Here is a 21984-nt window from a genome sequence, read left to right as displayed (position 1 = left end):
AAATGACTAATTCAGAGGATTAGTTAATAAAAAATTAACTAAAAGCTAGTTTATTATTTTATTAGTATCCATTTCATTAGTTAGAACACTGTATAGCAAGAACACTGTAGCAGAACACTGTAGCAAAGAACACTGTATTTGTATTGGCTGTATTTGTATTGACTATAATTTAATGAAATTTGTCGAATAGTGAAGGTTTACCCATAAAATAACAAATTAAAAACTTAAACCTCAGGTAATTCCATCTACTCATATTTCCAAAGAGTTAGAATCAAAACTTGTTGATGATATTTCAACCAAACACAAAAGAAATGGTGTCTAGCATTAAAATAATTAGTTGGTTCTTCGACAACACAAACTTGACTTCATTTCGTGATAATATTTCTGAGCTCTGTGTGAAATGTGATGGATGAAGACCCAAGGAATTAGTTAGAAACATGAAAGAGCACTCTCGCCCTCCTTCTCAGCACTGGTCTGGAAAATTGCTTGAAAGCCATGAAAGAAAGCTCAGGATAAAAATTATGATATCCAAGCAACCTTCTGAACTAAGTCAGCTAAAATATGTTTGTTTGATGTTTAAATAATGTATCGAGGTAATGTCAGATGAATAGTGTATAAACATATCTACAAGGTTTCCCATGTTAGTGAGCAAATCGTATATTTGACAGAACTGTAACTTGTGAGGCTTCATGGCAGTTGAACATCTTTGCAAAGATAAGTCTTCCACAATGGTTTGTTATTAGATCATTATATATTGTTGATTTTATTTCTAATATATAAGTACAAAATTTGTTATTATCAAATAAGTCATCCTGAGTTTAATGTTTTGTTTTGTATGCTGTAAAATGGAGATGTCCGTTGGAAATAAATAAATAAATAAATGGTATAGTATCATAATTTTAAAGGGTAGATTTTTACGCATTATGATTTCACTAACTTCAATATTTTACATCGAATTAGTCACGAATATCACTGTCAAAAATACATTGTGTATTACAAATGACTGGAGGGGCTTGGATACATATTAGTGTGCATTTGGTAAACTTAAAGCTGTTGTGTTTAGTTTACAGTAAGCCAGGAAACCGCGAACAATGCAAAACGAGAACTAAACCACATACAGAACTCTGCCGAAACTCTGCTTTCAACCAAATTGGAAAATGGGAGTGGTAGGAGGTGATTGCACATTAACAAATTGCAGTGAAAGTTTCAGGTACAAACTGAGTGTCATACAAAACAGCTCACAGTGTACATTAAACTTCTCTGAAACGTTTGATTGTGATTGTGGTTGATATGGGTTGCACAGCTGTTGACACTTATGTAAAATGTTAAGAATTGCATGAAAATAAGTGAAACAAGAGTCTAATACTTATAACAGTTATATTTAAACAACTGAAGAGTTTTAGCCGTGGAATTAATAAATAAAGTATTTGGTAACGTAATTTAATTGACTTATTTTTAATCATGTAAAACTTACTGTTAAAAGAGCGAAATTCCAAAGTCAGCAATGAAAAGCTGAGAAAATGTACTGCTAGATAACCTAACCTGTTGACAAACTAACTGACCCATAATACGTCATTGGGTTCTAAAATCTTGACACTAGGTAATCAAGGAGGAACCCTCTTTGAATCATCGATCCCTGATTATATTTTTGTGATCCGGTGCGGTTGATGTAACATGAGCGGATTTGAAACCAATACATGATGTCGTAACCTCACTTTCCGATGACAAAAATTAAAAATATTGTGTATAATTATGGTTCTTTTATCGTACCAGACTCATCCCTTACTATTATCAATAAGTTCCTTGCACAGGCACGGGTTCCGTGTGAGAAGAAAATCAAAGGTTTAACCATTCTAATGACATAAAAACGCGTTCAAGCTTATTTTGGTGTAATATTTTGCGAAATGGCGTTAAACTCTACAACTCTACAACCAGGTAGATAAAAATAGAGTGCATTGTATTTAGACACGTGATCACTGGTGTCAAATCTTTCCCACGAGAACAGTCGCTTCAGTACAGCCTACTACCTGCCGATCTAGTCTGGCTAAACCGATGTCCTGATAAGAATTGTCCGGTTAAAGAGATGTCATTTCCGCCGAGTGTAGTCCAGTTAAACTGTTGTCCGGGTAAAAGGTGTCCGGATAAGAGGGAGTCTACTGTGAAATTATTTATTTGTTCTTCTGAGACGAATCTCGTTTTGATATGATTGAATGGAATAACACAAACACTACTTGTATACCTAGTCATGCAAGAACAGAATGTTTCTCACCTCTCCACAAGTAAGGGCCACTTCGGTACCCGGTCTAAGTAGCTCTAGAAACGCACCCTCTGGCAGTCGGTACATTTTATCCTGGAAATGAGGAAAACATTATAATGCGCAAAGCTTAAAGTGTAGTAAATATATAACACATTAATTAGATTGTTTAAACATTAGTAGCGTTGGTTTAAGCTATGGTAGCATTGTTAGGAATTGTACTATAGCAATGAAAATATTTATAAGCTATACTTATTTTATTCAAGAAAAAAGTTTAAGAATGATTGAGTTTTAAAACCTACAAGCAAATTCTTTGAAGGGGAGATAATAATGTTAAGTTTTTTTTTACTCTTGATTAATAGTAGGAAGTATTCGACATTTGCTAGAATGACATTTCCAACACAACGTAGTTTGTCGTTCGTGAAAGATAAATTTTGAAACAAAACAAAATGGAAACTTTTGACAAATTGTTTGAGACTCTGATTGTGACAGGCTTGATTAATAGGTCATAGAAGCAACTCAGTAGAAATGTTTTGTTTGGGCTAATGGTAACATTTCAATAACAATTCCCTTTGTTTTCTTTTGGTTAAAAACGTAACAAGTGACTAATGTGAACTCTTAATAACTGTTTAGAGTATATAATCCTTCATAACCCAACAAAGACATTTTTATTCAAGTTGTTTGATAATAGTAATTAGCATTCGCGCATTTAAAAATATTTTCAACTGTATAAAATACAAAAAAAAACATAGAAAAGTAAAACTGGTCATCACATTAATTCAAGTTAAAATATAGAATAATGTCTGAAATAATTACGATTATTTTTTTAGAAAGTAATATTTTCTTTGTCACAATATGTTCCTTAGATGCATAATGTTTCTGAATAAATTTCGTAGTAATTGACAACAAGATTAATCATGGATTTTTCTTTAAAAGACTGCTTCACTGGTTCCTCGTTTCATAAAAGTTTTTCATCATTATTGAGATAAAGTTTATCAACGAATATCAGCTAGAGTAACTTTTTCCAAATTATTTTAAGTATTTTTTATGTTTAGGAAGAATACAAATACCATAAAATTAAACATTAACACAAATGCATGTTATCTTGTGACTAGGTTTTGCTCTTAAATTTGTTTTAGTAGGAGGGATATAGGTTACACAGTATTGCGTCTAAGAGTACACTATTGTGTCATTTTCGTAGGTTTTAAGCTTTAGACGCATCTGTAAATGGTGTTTTTTTTTTTTACTAAATATCAACTAAATATAGCTGAATTGTGTATTGTTTTGTCATATAAAGCAAAAAGGACTCTACAATTCACAACGAAGTAGTAGAGAAAGATTGTCAACAATATAGTGGTAAAAGTCGAGGTAGAAATGTGTTTACTTTGCAATGAAACGATCTAACCAATGACGTGAAAGAGTTAAATGAGATGAAAGGAATCAAAAGAGTTGCAAACAGGAAAAGTATCCTGACTGATGCATTTAGACTAAACCATATATATTATATTTTTTTAGAAAGCTACTACAATAATGTAACAGCAAAAATACAACTTTTGTTTTATCCTGTTGTTAGTTCACCCATTATAGAATGTGTTGGCGCTGTTTCACAGGTTTCTGCATCCAATATTTTTTTATGTATTTACAGGTATTTAAAAAAAAAAACAGAAGATTTCAATACATACGAGAGAATGGATATTGGTTTAAACTAGTCACACCAAAAATCTTTGCACTTAAACGGAGATGAGTATTTTACAGTAATACTACTATTTTACAGTAACTAAAAGACCCATCGTAATTTTTTCTGAAACTTCCGATGACCTGTGTGAGCGATCAAAATCACCATTGTCACATTAAAAAATGTATTTATAGATATACATTATATAAGGCTATCGAACAGTGTTTTATAAACGTATTTTATCATATCTGTGCTGTATATTGAGTAAAATAAACGATATTACAAGTGTTGACATTTCAACATCCCAGCGGACACAGAGAGCAGTACACGACAGATATCCCCTGGAGGGAAGATAAGACGATTTGCAGTTTTTATAAGCTTCACCGAGTTTAACATGTCGAGGCTGGTTTATATCCTACCACAAAAACATGTTTAGAGATGCTTCATAAGTAATTGAACTCTTGAAATTCTATATTAAATCCCTAACGAGTTCTTTTAATATTTAAATGGCAAAGTAAATTTTACGTAATAACCAACACTATTAAAACAATGAAATATATATTTACAGAGAATTAGTAGTTTAGTAAATAGTTAAATGAATTCACGTGAAATAAAAAAATAATAAAAAAATTAAGATGAATACTATGACGATCACAATTTTGAATATTCAATAAAATGCATTATTCATTTTTATTTGAACCTATATATAGAACAATGTACGAACATTACTAATCTTATAATAGATCATTCCAAACAATTTCTTAATTTTTCACTGATTCCATTGACTTTGGATATCTTTGGATTAGTTTATTCTTAAGTAATCTGGATTGGGATGTGAAAGCGGAACTTAAACAAAAGATTTTGGATAATGTAAACTGTCTCATCATACTTGATTTTGCTTCAAACGTTAGGTTTGAAGTATAGTTTGTCATGAATTTAATGATCAGAATTTATGCGTGCGTTTATGCTAATTTGTTCTCTCTTTTTCTTGTGCAGACTTTACAGCCTGCACTTGAAACGGTAATATGATATTTTCAACAGTAGTCAACACATATTGGTTTATTTAACGTTTTATTTTTAGAGTTTGTGAAAGAACCTGAAATATTTAACGAAATAAAGAGAAAATATGCACTCAATTGTTACAGGATACAAAACACTAAGATTAGAGGGAGAAAGTCTATTCCCCTTTGCTAAAATATCTGTAATATCGGTGTATGTCTTAAATGGATGAGTTCATAATGTTCCTGTGGTTTTGAAGATATCCTATCTACTCAAATAATGCGTACTCAATTGTCTCAAGCATTATTGACTCTCCACCGTTATAAAGAGCCCTTGAAGAAACCCTTCACTCGGGCTTTTACTGAAGACTCTCCTAGCAAGAGTCTTAAAATGCCAGTTGCCGTTTGGAAGAATTATTGTTTTATAGCTTATAATTGGGGCTTAGTGTAGTTGAGATTGGAATTGAAAAATCAATATAAACCATAACTATAACTGTTGTTTGTGTAAAAAAAATTGTTTATTGATGTTTAAGAGAGTTGAGTAGTATTTTAATTGTTTTCAAGATCAATACCCTTATTAGGGGTAGTCGTGTGAGGATGGATTTTGATTTAAACGGTACCATTATTGCTATGAGACAGCAAAAACCTTTTTTTTTTTTTGTAAGTCAGTGATGAATATAAGGTTATAGTTTAAGTTTTGGTTTAATGGTATTGGTTGTCGTTTAAGATTCAATTTACAATATGCTTTTATTGTATGCAGTCGCTAAATTACGGATCAAGAAACAAAGGAAAAATAGGTGCTAGGAAAATCATCTACATTTTTAAAAGTTTTTTTTTATTGTTATGGTTACAAAAAAACAACTGTAGTTGTATTTTTATGGTCAAAATGTAAATATTTATCAGAAGGAGTCACTAAAGCAGAACACGTTTATGGTTTATGTATTACTAGGATAGGGATCTAGTTTAATTCTGAATATATTTGGGATTCATTCAAGTGCCAAGAGACGGAAGATATCACTACATTACTTTGAGATAAATCCTGTAGTATTTTGAACTATTCTTAAGGTAAATTGGGTTCATAAAATCAATCTATTGCTATTTTGGAAATGCGTTTTATTTTAAATATCTCTTACAGAACTTTTAGTTCTGGATATCTTTTGATTTGTTTAAATGTTACATGACAAATAAAGCTGTATTTAGAATACTTAAAGAACTAAATATGCACTTTGAGACAAGCCAAGATGTATTTAGCAACATAATGTTACTAAGAGAGAAACCGATTTGCTAATTACAGTGGAACCTCGATAAGAAGACCCTCGATAACAAGTCACCCTTGATAACAAGTGTCATTTTCAAATCCCCTTGAATTTATTTTACCCCAAATGACATGTTATTGCAAACCTCAATAAGGAGTCAACCTTGATAAAAAGTCACATTTAATAATATCCTTAAGAGTCTTCTTATCAAGGTTATACTGTACAGTGGAACCTCGATAAGAAGACCCTCGATAACAAGTCACCCTTGATAATAAGTTTCATTTTCAAATCCCCTTGAATTTATTTTACCCCAAATCACATATTATTGCAAACCTCAATAAGGAGTCAACCTTGATAACAAGTCTCATTTAACAATCTCCTTGAGAGTCTTCTTATCAAGGTTCTACCGTACTAACTTAGAATACTTTTTGGGTTTATATAGTTACAATGCCAGGATCCAATTAAAATTTTGAATATCCTTTTAAGCATTATCGTTACAAATAGAACGAGGAGTACCTATTTTAAAATATTTTTGGGGCTCAAATTGTAAAGAAATTACACAGCTAGAGTAGTTTTGGTATTTTTACAAACTATTTTCTGTAGTGCTTGTATTGGTTTAAATTTACGGCCCTACGTGTGCCATAATTGTTTTGACTTGTTATTAGGTAGCCATAAACACTGTCGACATACGGTAACAGTTTTATTATACAACGGCTATGTACCTCATGTCTGTGACAGGACCGCATTTACATACAAACCACCAGATGGGCCAAATGGTGCTAAACAATGTGTATTACAGCTGGGCCGGTACTAGTCCAAACTCCGAATTGTGTTGGATATTGTAAATAAATAATTATTTGATTAAATTGAGCTTTTTATTAAATACAAACATTAAGACCAGCCTGGAATTGTTTTTCACACTAGCCTACTTCAGGCTAGACCTAGGGGTTGCGACATTATCACTTGGATAAAATCCATTGGTGATTTGAACCCGGGACCTCTTGGAACAAAGTCCCGCGCTCTAACCACTAGACCAACTCACTCCCCCAAAAAGTTATATTACAAATTAAAACCATTACAAACTTTGAAACGTAATTAGCTTTATTCAACTAAACCATAGATGACATTGTATTAGATGTGAATTTATACTTGAACCCCTTTTACGTTACCCAAAGCAAGTAATTATTAATTTTCTAGTTTGACAAAATAAAGATAAGCATAACATTTGATCACGCCATCCATCCACCACAAAGATTTGTTATTTAGTAAAATAAAATAAAAAACACTGGAAAATATACTTAAAATAATTTTAAATAAAGATAAAAAAAGATATGGGACTAGAAACACGTTGTTCAAATAAGAATGCAATCTCTATTACCATTGACTATATATACCTACAGGTATATATAGTCAATGTTATACTTTGTTTTGCTATTACTCAAAATATGCTTCATCAAAGTATCATTCCTTACATGGAAAATTACTATAAAATTCAAGCATAAATCCAACAAGGTTTTTCAAAACCAGAGGGGTTGTATAACCTTCTCCAATCAGAAGGGTTATGCTGGATTAACATTTTTCTTAAAACCTTTTTATATATTCATATCCGATGAACAAACTAGATTAGCTTACGTTGAACAGTAAATTTTGTCAGTCAATCTAAGAACTTGTTTTAAAGAAAACCATTACAATCAAACATCTTGAATTAAAACCGTTTGTTTTTGACCATAGGTGGAATTAATGTATTTGATCTGCAAGACCAAACTTTATTATTGCTTGGTTATACATTCATATATTAAATACATGAAACGAAACAAAAAATATAACATTTACGTTAAATTATATTCAGTAGATAAAGCATGTTGTAGGATTTTCCAACTCAAGTGACTGAGCAATGAAGCGGGATATTTTGTTTGAATAAAAAATTTGCAAACAAATTGTTGGATGGGTTTCAGTCTCTGGGGCCAACGTTGACAAATATCTCACCACCCTTAGCCTCCCCAGAGATGACGGGATATACAGTGTGAATCCATACCAGGGGAGAGGGGGGATGGGAAAAACTGTGTTACAAAATCAATTTATTTAATAACATGTTAATAATTAGTTGTGGCAATGTTAAACAAAGCATTGTTATGCAATGATTTCGTAATGCTTCTATGGATATTGAATTAATAATTAGTTCTATGAATACCCTAGTGGATCATTAGGTTGCGTTAGGTTAGGTTGGGTTAGGTTAGGTTAGGTTAGGTTAGGTTAGGTTTGGTTGGGTTGGGTTAGGTTATGGTTCTTTCCTAAAAATCAATGTTTCAATAACAAGTTGGGTATTTTATGGGCCTATATCATTTCGTTATTCACGATACTAATGATGCTACATAACAAAGGATTACGTAAGATGGGAAATTACCCAAACTTTGAACTACTTTCCTTACAAAATGACTCCAGCTGAAGCTATCCTGTGTACGTAGCAAACATTTGCGTCACGTTTCCTTATTAGTGAAATAAAGCTGCTTTGCATGTTACATAAAGGAGTTTATTTTTAACCACAAAACAGCTTTGAGAGTAAGAAATGTCTGTTGATAGACAAAATGTCAGGTCCAAGTGCAGTATAAATCATTCAGGAGCTTTTGTAATAATGACAGCTGTTTCCCAAGGAGTTGGAAAAGAATTGGTTAAACAACCACTCTGCATAATTGTGCTTTGAGCTTCAGATGCAGAGTCAAGGGAATTTACAAAGCTTAAGCGGAACTGTTATTTAAACTACAGTTATAGCAACAGTGGAAATGCTTAGGAGAGATTTAAATAAAAATACCCCTGCATCAGCTTACCTGCAGACCAAGCAAATTTACATTTGCCACATTTGACATTTGTAGGATTGTCAGTAAAATGTTTCCATAAAATGTTTCCTTTGCTAAAACACCTGTAATTTCAGTGTGTGTCTTAAATGGATGAGTTCATAATGTTCCTGTGGTTTTGAAGATACCCTATCTACTCAAATAATGCGTACTCAATTGACTCAAGCGTTATCGACTCTCCACCGTTATAAAGAGCCCTTGAACAAACCCTTCAGTTGGGCTTTTACTGAAGACTCTCCTAGCAAGAGTCTTAAAATGCCAGTTGCCGTTTGGAAGAAATGTTGTTTTATAACATATTCGATTATTTAAGAATCTCGTGTAGTTTATGAAATTGAAGAAAAATTAATATGAACTATATTCCATAACCATACATGATTTTGTGCATAAATCTTGTTTAGTGATGTTTAAAAGAGTTGAGTAGTATTTAAATAGTTTTCAAGACCAATAACTTTATTAAGGGTAGACGTGTGAGGATGGATTTGATTTAAATGTAACCATTAAGTTACTACTATGAGACAACAAAAATGTGTGCTATAAGATCATTTGTTGTATTTTGAAATTTTTTTGTGTTTGTGATGAATATAAGGTTAAAGTTTAAGTTTGGTTTAATGGTATTGGTTGTCGTTTAAGATTCAATTTAGAATATGCTTTTATTTTATGCAGTTGCTAATTGACGGATCAATAAAGAAAGGAAAGATAGGTGCTAGGAAACTCATCTATATTTTGGAAAATGTTTCCAATTGTTATAGTAAGTAAAAAAAAAACGTAATTGTATTTTGTATTATGGTCAAAATGTAAATATTCATCAGGAGCACTCAGTAAAATAGAACACCTTTGTGGTTTATATACTTACTATGATAGGGATCTAGTTTTATTTCGAATATATTTGGGATTCATTCAAGTGCCAAGAGACGGAAGATATCGCTACATTACTTTCATTAGATAAATCCTGTAGTATTTTTAAATACTCTTACCATAAATATTTTTACAAAAATTATCTATTTACATATATATATATAAATGACAAGGGGTTGTCATTTAATAAAAAAAATATATATATATAATGGAAGTTTAATTTTAATATAACCTTAGATTCTTTTTAGTTGCTACATGAAAATAAAGCTGTAATTGGAATAAAAAAACTAAATAATCACTTTGAGAGAAACAAATTTGCTAATTAGTAATTTAAAATATCTTTCAGTTTTAAAAGTATAAACAATGACAGATCTGATTAACCTTATAATAATACATATCTTACTAACATTACTATAAAAAAATTAACACAATTATAGAGACAGAGTAATTTTGGAATTTTAACAAACTATTTCGTTTAGCGCTTGCCTTGGTTTAAGTTTATGACCTTCTGTACGGTAGTTATTTTGACTTGTTATTTATTAGGTAGCCATAAACACGGTCGACATACGGTAACAGTTTTATTATACAACGGCTATGTACCTCATGTCTGTGACAGGGCCGCATTTACATACAAACCACCAGATGGGCCAAATGGTGCTAAACAATGTGTATTACAGCTGGGCCGGTACTAGTCCAAACTCCGTGTTATGTTGGATATTATAAATAAATAATTATTTGTTTCAATTTACCTTTTCATTAAATACAAACATTAACACCAGCCTGGGATTGTTTTTCACATTAGCCTACTTCAGACTAGACCTAGGGGTTGCGACATTATCACTTGGATAAAATCCATTGGTGATTTGAACCCGGGACCTCTTGGAACGAAGTCCCGCGCACTAACCACTAGACCAACTCACTCCACCAAAAAGTTATATTACAAATTTAAAACATTAAAAACTTTGAAACGTAATTGGCTTTATTCAACCAAACCATAGATGACATTGTATTAGATGTGAATTTATACTTGAACCCCTTTTAAGTAACACAAAGCAAGTATTTATTATTTTCTAGTTTGACAAAATAAAGATAAGCGTAACATTTTTATCGCCCCATCCATTCAACACAAAGATTTGTTATTTAGTAAAATAAAAAAAACACTGTTTAATATACTTCAAACAATTTTAAATAAAGACTAATAAAGATATAGGACTAGAAAACACGTTGTTCAATGACCTTTATTCCATCCTTCCAACAATGCAATCACTATTCCTCAAAATATACTTCATCAAAGTATCATTCTTTCATGGAAAATTACTATAAAATTCAAGCATAAATCCAACAAGGTGTTTCAGAACCAGAGGGGTTGTATAACCTGCTCCAATCAGAAGGGTTATGCTGGGTTAACATTTTTCTTAAAACCTTTTTATATATTCATACCCGAGAAACAAACTAGATTAGCTTACGTTGAACAGTATATTTTGTCAGTCAATCTAAGAACTTTTTTAATTAAAACCATTACAATCACACACCTTGAATTGCAACCGTTTGTTTTTTGACCATAAATGGAATTTAATGTATTTAATCTGTAAGACCAAACTTTATCATTGCTTGTTAATACATATATTATATACATGAAACAAAACAAAAAAATATAATATTTACATTGAATTATATTCAGTAGATAAAGCATGTTGTGGGATTTTCCAACTCAAGCGACTGAGCAATGAAGCGCGATATTTTGTTTGAATAAAAAATTTGCAAACAAATTGTCGGATGGGTTTCAGTCTCTGGGGCCAACGTTGACAAATATCTCACCACCCTTAGCCTCCCCAGAGATGACGGGATATACAGTGTGAATCCATACTTCCTGTTATACCAGGGTAGAGGGGGATGGGAAAAACTGTGTTACAAAATCAATTTATTTAATAACATTTTAATAATTAGTTGTGGCAATGTTAAACAAAGCATTGTTATGCAATGATTTCGTAATGTTTCTATGGATATTGAATTAATAATTAGTTCTATGAATACCCTAGTGGATCATTAGGTTGCGTTAGGTTAGGTTAGGTGAGGGTTCTTGCCTTAAAATGAATGGTTCAATAACAAGTTGGGTATTTTAAGGGGCTTGGTTAGGTTAGGCTAGGTTAGGTTAGGTTAGGCTAGGTTAGGTTAGGTGAGGGTGCTTGCCTTCAAATGAATGGTTCAATAACAAGTTTGGTATTTTAAGGGGCTAGGTTAGGTTAGGCTAGGTTAGGTTAGGTTAGGCTAGGTTAGGTTAGGTGAGGGTTCTTGCCTTCAAATGAATGGTTCAATAACAAGTTTGGTATTTTAAGGGGCTAGGTTAGGTTGGGCTAGGTTAGGTTAGGTTGGGCTAGGTTAGGTTAGGTGAGGGTCCTTGCCTTCAAATGAATGGTTCAATAACAAGTTTGGTATTTTAAGGGGCTAGGTTAGGTTAGGCTAGGTTAGGTTAAGTGAGGGTGCTTGCCTTCAAATGAATGGTTCAATAACAAGTTTGGTATTTTAAGGGGCTAGGTTAGATTAGGTTAGGTTAGGGATCTTTCCTTAAAAATTAATGGTTCAATAACAAGTTGGGTATTTTAAGGGGCAACATATCATTTCGTTATTAACGATATTAATGATAATACATAAAAAAGCATTATGTAAGGAGGTAACTGACCCAAATTTTGAACTACTTTCCTTACAAAATGTCGCTGTTTTTATTCTGTACATACGTAGCAAATATATACATCATGTTTCCTTGGTGAAACACAGCTGCTTTGATTACATGTTACATAAAGGAGTTTATTTTTAACCACAAAACAGCTTTGAGAGCAAGAAAAGTTTGTTGATAGACGAAATTTCAGGACTAAGTGCAGTATAAATCATTCAGGAGCCTTTGTAATAATGACAGCTGTTTCCCAAGGAGTTGGAAAAGAATTGGTTAAACAACCACTCTACATAATTGGTCTTTGAGCTGCAGATGCAGAGTCAAGGGAATTTACAAAGCTTAAGCGGAACTGTTATTTAAACTACAGTTATAGCAACAGTGGAAATACTTAAGAGATATTAAAATAAAAATACCCCTGCATCAGCTTACCTGCAGACCAAGCAAATTGACATTTGCCACATTTGACATTTGTAGGATTGTCAGTAAAATGTGTCCATAAAATGTAAAGATTAATTCCCTAATTACATAACATTAGGACTAACTAGTTTTTTTTATTTGGGGGGGGGGTTTGTCCTAGGATGCTAGACACGAGCCCAGAATTGTTTTTTACATTACTTCAGGCTAGACCTACTTGTTACGGCATTATCACTTAGATAGAATCCGTTGGTGATTTGGCGGGATTTGAACCCGGGACCCCTTGAACCGGAGTCTTACGCTCTAACCACTAAACCAGCACGCTCCCTAGTAGTTAGGTTTGCTGCTACAAGAAAGGTTTACAAATGTGTTTTAAGTATAAGTTAATATGCATAAATTAGTATGAAATGATTTGATTTGCCAAGCTTGATGAAAATACAGAATATCTATAAACAAGTAAACTGTTTTATTCTCCATTAGCATAAAGTACAACTCTTTAAATTACAACTTTTTTAATGTTTTGCGTAAGTAATAACCATACAAACACCCTTCAACATAATAAAATTGTTTTTTAGATCTTTGAAATGGATTCAAGAGAAATTGGTAAAATATTCCAAGATTTGAGGGCAACAATAAGAACCAACTATTCCCCCCCCCCCCCAATTAACCCCCCTAAATATAACGTGAGTCCAGGATTTACCTTGAAACCTACAGTAATAGGTTCCTACATGAGAAGTTCACTAAAGAAACGGAGCAAAGTATTTCTTTTATGAATACTTTTTATGAAATAGTAAGTTATTACTACTTTTAAAGCTATATTGATATAATTAGATGAAACTCATATATTCTTTTCATCTTTTGTGTGGAAAATCCAGGTTTAAATGCTGGAGTCAGATATTTTATGTCATTGATCCATCATATCATTAGGCTTACTGAATGGCCTGACGTCGGGTTGTACAGGAATAGGTCCTGATTTATTTTATAACTAAAATATCCCAAAAAAAAAACCATAACTAATGGTTTAAACATTTTATTATTGAGGCATACAATCACCACCTAAAATCTTTAATTTAGTACTCTTTCTTACTTTTATAGTTCAAAACATAACGTGAAATCTAGTTTATTAGGCAGTAACAGAACCGTAATGGCACCGTAGCCAACCCTATAGCACAGGTATCATACGACAATTACATTATACAAGGTGCCTTGTACCTCAGCCCGTGCTGTATGCATTTACATGCTGAACACCAGATGGGCCGAATGGCCATAAACGTGTCTAAAGCGTATATATTACAACAATTGATCACCTCTAACGCCTATTCTCACAAACCTTCTGTAGCTATGAAATGAAGATGGTTTCAAACATTTTTCCTAAGCTTATCTTATAATGGATTTATTGGCTGGAGGGAATTTTATGTGTTTTGCCGATAACTAAACCAAGATAAAAATTAAACATCGGGCGCGGTTTCTTAATTGTTGGTAATATTCCAGCTTAACAAGGTATTATGTAAACATAACCACAAAGTAGAGGAAAAGCTGGTTACGCTGTTTAAGCCATGTAGTGGATTTAGGAATTGAGCTTAATGCTTTTACCGATACTTTATTAAGCTTATTACTACTGCTCAAAAGGCAGTCATATGTGTATGTATTTGTCATGTATGTGACTCAAATAGTTTTAAGGTCATGATGATTTTATATTTTTCAGACTACCTAAACAGGGAGGAAATGTTGAAATATATGTTTATTGTGGCCCACATGTGCCAACTAGTTTTCACTGATATTACATGGCAACCGGTTTTGGTACAGAATAGTGTGCTATATTTACGCTGCATGGAGATATGCAGATATATTTATGATTATTTATACAGCTTATCTTATGACGCTTAGCATATGTAGAGTACAGCCAAATATTAAATAACCTTGCATTTAAATGATCATATTATATTTTTTTTAATTCGCATAACATTTTATTTTAAATATAAATATATAAGGTAAACGCACCAGTAGCTGACAGTATAAGAAACTATACGCACTTAATAATCCGTGGTTTTGAATAAATAGGAACTAAAGAGATATTACGGATTTCATGTGATTCTAAATTTAGTGTAGTTTTCAAATTTGTCATACAAAAAGGGGTTTTTAAATATATTTTATAAAATTTTTAAACTTAATTCAACCTTTGTACGTGTTCCAGTGGCTGACAGTGAAAAAAGTGCTTGTACCAGTAGCTGACTGTCAGTTGTCCCAGTAGCTGACACTGGCACTATAAATGTACTAGCTGCTAAACCTAAGGGTATTATAATTTATAAGACGAATACAATCTAACTTAATAATTAAATTATAAAATAATGTAAAACGTTATTAAAAAAATTTATTTTACATATTTTAAAATAAAAAATATTTACATTAAAAAATATATACCTATATATTTTATATATATTTAAAAAAATATACATTTTTTAAAATAATTTGGCTTATAAATTAAAAAAGTTAAATCATTTTATAAAAATGTGAGATCACATAAATTATAAATAACATGCAAATGTCGATGGGTAAAACCAATTTAATATTGTGCAAGTAGCAAATATCCCCTGTCAGCTAGTGGAACTTGTATGGCTTTTGTGTACCAAAGCCTGACATTGATATAATTTTAAATCCAAAACCCCTAACACCCCAATTTTTCATGAAATTGTCAACAAAGGTATAATTGATAAAAATAATGAGCCTAATCATTAATACTATTTAAGAAATTTAGCGAAATGACAAAAAACCAAACTTACTTTCTTAACAATTTCATTAAGGGAATCGACTAAATGTGATGTGTACAGACAGGGTCGCTTTCAAACCACCACCATTCCGCGAGTATGGGCTAAATTTCACTGATTTTTTTGTAAACAAATCAAGGATAAACATATGTTCTTCTAACAATGCAATCACGTGTAAATATTTTTAAGAGACCACATTATAATGTTAAGAAACTCAAACTGTCAGCTTCTGGAGCACTGTCAGCTACTGGTGCATTTACCTTATATATATATTAAATGGTACAAAACTTACGTCATTGTTGGTGTAGGCTATCGGGCCGTCGCTGGCTTCCCATTTATTGGCTATTCGGATGGTTTCGGCAGTCTTTTGCTGTATTGACTTAGTGTCATCGAGGAGGGTCAGTTCATAAAACTCTTGAATATCTGAAACAAAACAAAACATATGTAAAAGGTATGCCTGGGTGTATATTACCAAGGTAATATTATGTTGTCTGTAAAACATAGCCGTTATAGAAAATTATAAGTACATCCAAACTTTTGGTGAGTCGGTGGATCAGTCGGTAGCGTCGCGGACTTCGGGCCCAAGGCAGTAGTGTCGTGGGTTCGGATCCTGGTCACTGCCACATACTTTTATCAGTACAGTTCACCTTTGTACTGTACCGGCTCACCCCTTACTTTGCTGGATACGTTCCACGCACAGATGTGTAGTCTACGTGGACGGGCAAATGCAAGGTTAAAAGAGGCCGCCAACCTCTTAAGAAAACATTGATTAGTCCCACTATATATTTTATTTGTTATAAAAACATACTTCTACCACAGATAAAATTCATTCCAACACATTCCATAATAAAAGCTTATCTTATAAATATTTGTATGTGTAAAATATATATATATATATAATATAAAAATATATAAAATATAGGATGATACACATAAAAATTATCTTCCAAAACGAATTAAATAAATAGTATGTATTTATTAAGCTTTTTGTATTAAAAAATAAAATATTATACACGTGTACTCATAAAGATGAAAATCCTTAAATATTGCCCTTATTTTAAACAATACAGATTGTTTTCGTTGTACTCGATGATGACAAACTTTAAAAAAAGCATATAGATCTCAACCAAATGAACAATAAAACCTGCATGAATATAATTGCTTAAAGGTTTCTTCTTTTTCTCGTAATAACATTATGGATCAGTATTGAAGTGGTAGGAGTATTGATTACACTCTACTACTTATACAGTACTTTGTACAAAAATCGCAGGTCCCTTGCATGATCAAGGGTATACAGGTATTATCAAAGGCCGGCAAAAGGGCTAGTTTACAACATATCCACGGGTCTACAGTCGTATTTGCACCTCAAAGACCCGCTCGTTACTAACTTTTCATTTGTATTCTCAGACCATCTTTGCTTTTTGTAGAAGGCTGGTATGATTGCGAGATCCTGCATATTTACTGGAACATAAAAAGGACGATATGCTCGTTTACATCGTGAAGATTGTTGTTTTGTTTGTGTTCTTTTTGATATTTTTTTACTTTAGAGAACATGGTATAGTTAAAATCGCATGTCAACCTTTATCTGATTACATTGATAGTTCATTCTTTACTTTATACTTTCTTCTGAAATGGTGACCGTACAAAATACGTATTTTAAACCAAGTATGAATGGAGATGAGTGGCGTGACCCTGTACTTTTATTAGTGACTAAGGCCTACATATTCCTTACAGCTGTTAATTAATAGCCCATACAGCTAATGGCAACCAAGCGACCTACATAAGTGGAATCCGAATCACATTTTTGCCTTGGTATTAACGAATTGGGCAAACTATCAGGATAGTAGGCCTACTGCGGATAGTCGTAGTACTCACTAGTGCGGACGTTAATCCACACCAGGGAATATCGCATCTACAGTGCATGCTTTAAATATCCACAATTCGTGACCCAACGTCCCAGTCAGCCCAATGTTGAAAGATGCCCGGGGCCTGAATCAAATACGCTTTAAGCCAGTGACGCATTTGACCACAATTACTATAATCAAGAAGATATAATGAAGATAAAACAATTTGCATTTACTAACGTTTATTTAAAATGGTGTGTATATTTCCAAAACGTGGACCGTTTAATATCTTTAAAAAATTATTATTTTTTTACACACTGGGTTTTAATTATCAAGAATAAAAGCTACAAAGCTCTGTGTATGACCTACGCTTGTACACGTACACTAAGACCTAGAAACAAAAGCGTGAAATAAAATCTTTTGCCTTTTTATGCTTTTACCAGGAGATGCTCATGGGGGGCATTCGTAGCCAATATAGCCTTATTAAAAAAAAAAAATACACTGTGCATGTTTTCGTGTAATTGTAAGTATTTTGAATACTCTTCATAGCTCAAATGATGAGCGTAGTATTTCACTATAAATTAACATAATTATGTTTTTAGTGCTCGCATTAGCCAGTTGAAAGTATATTTATGATTCAGTCTAACACATTTGGTTCGAATAGTGACAAACACATGTTGTTAAAATCTTCACACACGTGAATTGTTTGAAAACACTTGGTGTTGTAACCCAAACACATATTGTGAGCATCTTAAAAACATGGATTGATTCCCTATACAAATTTGCCTATGAATATTTTTAGAGCGCTATCGGCAAAGGCAAATGAAATATTTATGAGTCAAGTCGCCAAGTGTGGAACACGTCCCGAGTATCGAGCGAGTTCATGTTTATCAAATCACTGCAACATCCTCCAGAGAATAGTAATGTCCCTTAAATGTGTCTCTACTGAAGCGTATGAATATGGTTTGATCAAAGAATCTCAAAACCTATTTACAGCCTTTAAATTCTTTGGTGGTATGTTACTGTTCAGTGCCATTACCAACGAGTACATGAAATCACTGAAATCATCCATCATTTTGATGTAAACATGCTTGATTCTTTTGTATCAGGTATTGATTATCTTGTCCAAATCACAATTATGTTTAAAGCATTAATGATTCATAAGAGGTTTCTAGATTTCGTTTCTATCTAAACTCATTATAATTATAGTAAATGTAATAGTAGGGCCTATATTTCGTACCTAAGGCCGAAAATGAGGTTTTGCTGGCTCGAGATCAGTTTTTAAGATCAAGACAAAGTAGAGAACGTAAAATGATCGAGCTGCAAAACTCTTTCAGCCCGTGTTGTACGAACACCATTTTTCACCACAAAAAAAAATTGAGAAAATATATACAATAAATGCACACAACGACAACATTTAAGGCTATGCGAAGAAATATTGAGAGAAATCTGAAAAAAATAGTAAATAGGCAGTGGTGACAATATAATAAGTCTATTGCAATACATAAAATGGATACATTTTACTGTAAGATGGCGAAAACCATTATAGTGTGGTGAAAAGGTTTTATAAGTTTGTAATAATTAGAAATGTTTCTCCATCAATAATAATGCAAACAGGATGATTGAATGATTTATTAACTATTTAAAACTAATATTTTCTTCCTTTAATTCAAACTATTAAGTTATTTCCTTTCCCCAACTCATACAACAGGAATAATTAACAACTCTCAAAACATAAAATTACGATTTAACTTGCTATTATCAAGATAAAAACCTTACAGCTTCTAAGTTCAATACACCATGTGCATTTACAATTCGATACATCCGGTCTGGTGAACAGGATAAGAAATCAAGAAAGCAAGGAAAAAACAAACGCACAAGAGAAAACTGTGTAAACCTGGTCGAGCGTAAGTGAGTTTGAAGGAAAGACAGACTTTTGTTTGCTTTGGTATCGAAATGTACCTTTGATACTGTATCGTGTTCCTGCGAAACAAACTCTACAACAAAGAATTACATGTTAGATTTGTTGCATGGCTTCTAGTGAAGGGAGTTGTTTAATTCAGAGAAATTTAACCTCCTTTCACTTTCTAGGTGGACCTGTAGTGTTCGAGGTGCAACACCTGCAGGTCTCAACATGAACCTAAAATCCATTGGTTAAGAGGTTTCCTGTACATTACTACACCAAGTTGGCCTCGGTATAATAAGTTCGATACCAATTCAATTCAATTCAATTCAATTATTTAAGATGGGGACGCCACTATGTGCGTATTTTAGCCCAAATATGAGTGAAGGATGAGTGTAGGATGAGTGGCGCGATCTTGTAGTCTTGTTAGTGACTAAGGCCGACATGTTCCTTAGACACAGCTGTTAATTAATAGCCCATACAGCTAATGGCAACTAAGGGACCTACAGTTTATAGTGGAATCCGAAACACAATTTTTCCTTGTAATTTACAAATTGGTATAATTATCAGGAAAGTACTGCGGATAGTCGTAGTACTCACTCGTGCGGACGTTAATCCACACCAGAGAGTATCGCATCCACAGTGCATGCCTATAAATATAAGTTGACCTCGGTATAGTAAGTGCAATACCAGTCAAACAATTAAATTTATTTAGTCTCAAATGCAATATTACTATGATCGACTTACTACACATGAATGTACTACAGGCTATCAAACAACTATTTGAATTCCTCTTCTTTGTCATGGAAGCTTTTAAATATATATTTTGTTTACAGTTGAGGGCTACTAGTGTTTTTAATAAGTAAGTAAAAAATCTAAACTTTTAGACCTCGTTAATTAATTAAAACGAACTAACCATATCTTTGACCAAGATCGCAGTTGAGAAATGATTGCATAACAAATTAATTAAAATAAAGTAGTTAACAAATGTATTCGTTGTCATAAGCACTCATTGGGACTCTTTCGAGACACAAAAAAAATTTCCTGAAGGATTAAAGGGAAATATCCTTCTGCTATTGTCTATAAATACAATAGGTTTTTAAAAGTCCTTGGAACATTTTTTTTATAATAATATTTGTGGGTTTGCCAGCTTATTTTTATGTATTCTATTTATATTTTTGATTAATACTTAGCTTAAGATTTTAAAATAATGAACCAGATCTATCGGTATCCATACCCAAGTACAGTTTGTAAACAAGTACGTTTTAAATTAGTGGTGTGAAGTGTCAACATGATTGAGGTACTAATTAAATAAATTACAACCAAAATGAGTTGATTGAACAAATAAAAACACAATTACCAACAAAATTTAGATAGCAGCTTAGAAGTAAAAAATCTCATTTATCACATTTCTTACATTTGGGTTAACTTCTCTGGAGATATCGTCTTTAATACCGTTAAATCAAATATTCAATAGGTCGCCGGTTCAATTCTGAGTAAAGTAGGTAGCAGTTTAATGGATATTGTAAACCATAGACCTACCCAGCTGTTCTTTAAAAATGGCTTCAAATAAATGACTAAACAGAAATATGCTTTAGCCAGCTGTAAAACTACACAGGTAATTTTGCTGAACTCATATTTAGATTTGAATACATAAATACATTGCTGTGTTATAACAGTAAATAAAACAGTAGGGCGTAAAAAAAATCGTAGGGACCAACCTTTATTCTACATAGATCTAAATACAAACCTGGTAAATACTGAAAGATTAGCTTAGGTTGTGACCCTAAGCAAAGTTTGGTCAAGGAATATGTTAAATAAATATTCATTATGAGAGGAAAATTCTAATAAAACTTCAAAAAAATTTACAATAATAATGTAATATCAATGAATGGCATCAATTCAATAATACAAAAATATCTAAGACCTGTTTCTTCATCAAAATTACTCTAATATTACGTCTAAAGTGGTCCATACACCAATTCGATTCAAAAGACAGAAACTGAGAAAATAATGTTTCCAGATGAGAAAATACACTGAGAATAGAAAGATTTTGTGAAACGTGAGTGGCTGCAAAACAAAAGGATTCATGATGTTTGCCTCGAATCTGAGTCCCCTTGAATCTAAAGTCACGTAGGCAAACCTGCCCGTCTTATTTACATGCTGAGAATACATGCCTGTTTTAGAAAAAAAAAACTTGGAATAAAACAAACAAAGAAAGTAGCCAGGCAGGTATTTAAGACAATCATTTGTAGCAAAAAGAAACAGGGTAACTGTTTCTTAAGACTTTTAAAGTATTTCCCAATTGAGATTTTTTTTTTATTGTAAGGAGATGATGAGCAATAGGCCCTATATCTTCGGAACAATGTATTTTTATTTCGACTGTGAATTAGGAAAAACCCCTTTTATTTTATTTTTTGGGGGAAATTTAAGGACTATATAAACTAATGGCGCATTATCATTCAAGTTTTTGAATTGAAGATTGCGCAGGTGAATA

At 32.5% G+C, this 21984-nt stretch overlaps 1 protein-coding gene across 6 annotated transcripts in view; it reads right to left on the bottom strand.

Annotated features, from left to right (window-relative positions):
* Window positions 1–21984, bottom strand: part of LOC128988457 (disks large 1 tumor suppressor protein-like) — a 1201819-nt gene that overhangs the window by 562292 nt on the left and 617543 nt on the right. For all 6 annotated transcript variants that reach the window (XM_054409756.1, XM_054409751.1, XM_054409752.1 and 3 more), the window contains exons 3-4: window positions 16033–16163; window positions 2270–2350 (exon numbers count right to left, since the gene is read on the bottom strand). In XM_054409756.1, coding sequence (XP_054265731.1) covers window positions 2270–2350; window positions 16033–16163 — 212 coding nt within the window. The remainder of the gene's footprint in view (window positions 1–2269; window positions 2351–16032; window positions 16164–21984) is intronic.

The sequence above is a fragment of the Macrosteles quadrilineatus genome, unplaced genomic scaffold, assembly GCF_028750875.1.
Source record: "Macrosteles quadrilineatus isolate MER2022 unplaced genomic scaffold, UCM_ALF_1.0 Scaffold_3__2_contigs__length_128488019, whole genome shotgun sequence".
Lineage (NCBI taxonomy): Eukaryota > Metazoa > Arthropoda > Insecta > Hemiptera > Cicadellidae > Macrosteles > Macrosteles quadrilineatus.
The sequence above is the reverse complement of the archived record's forward strand: the minus strand, read 5'-3'. Positions and strand labels throughout refer to the sequence as shown.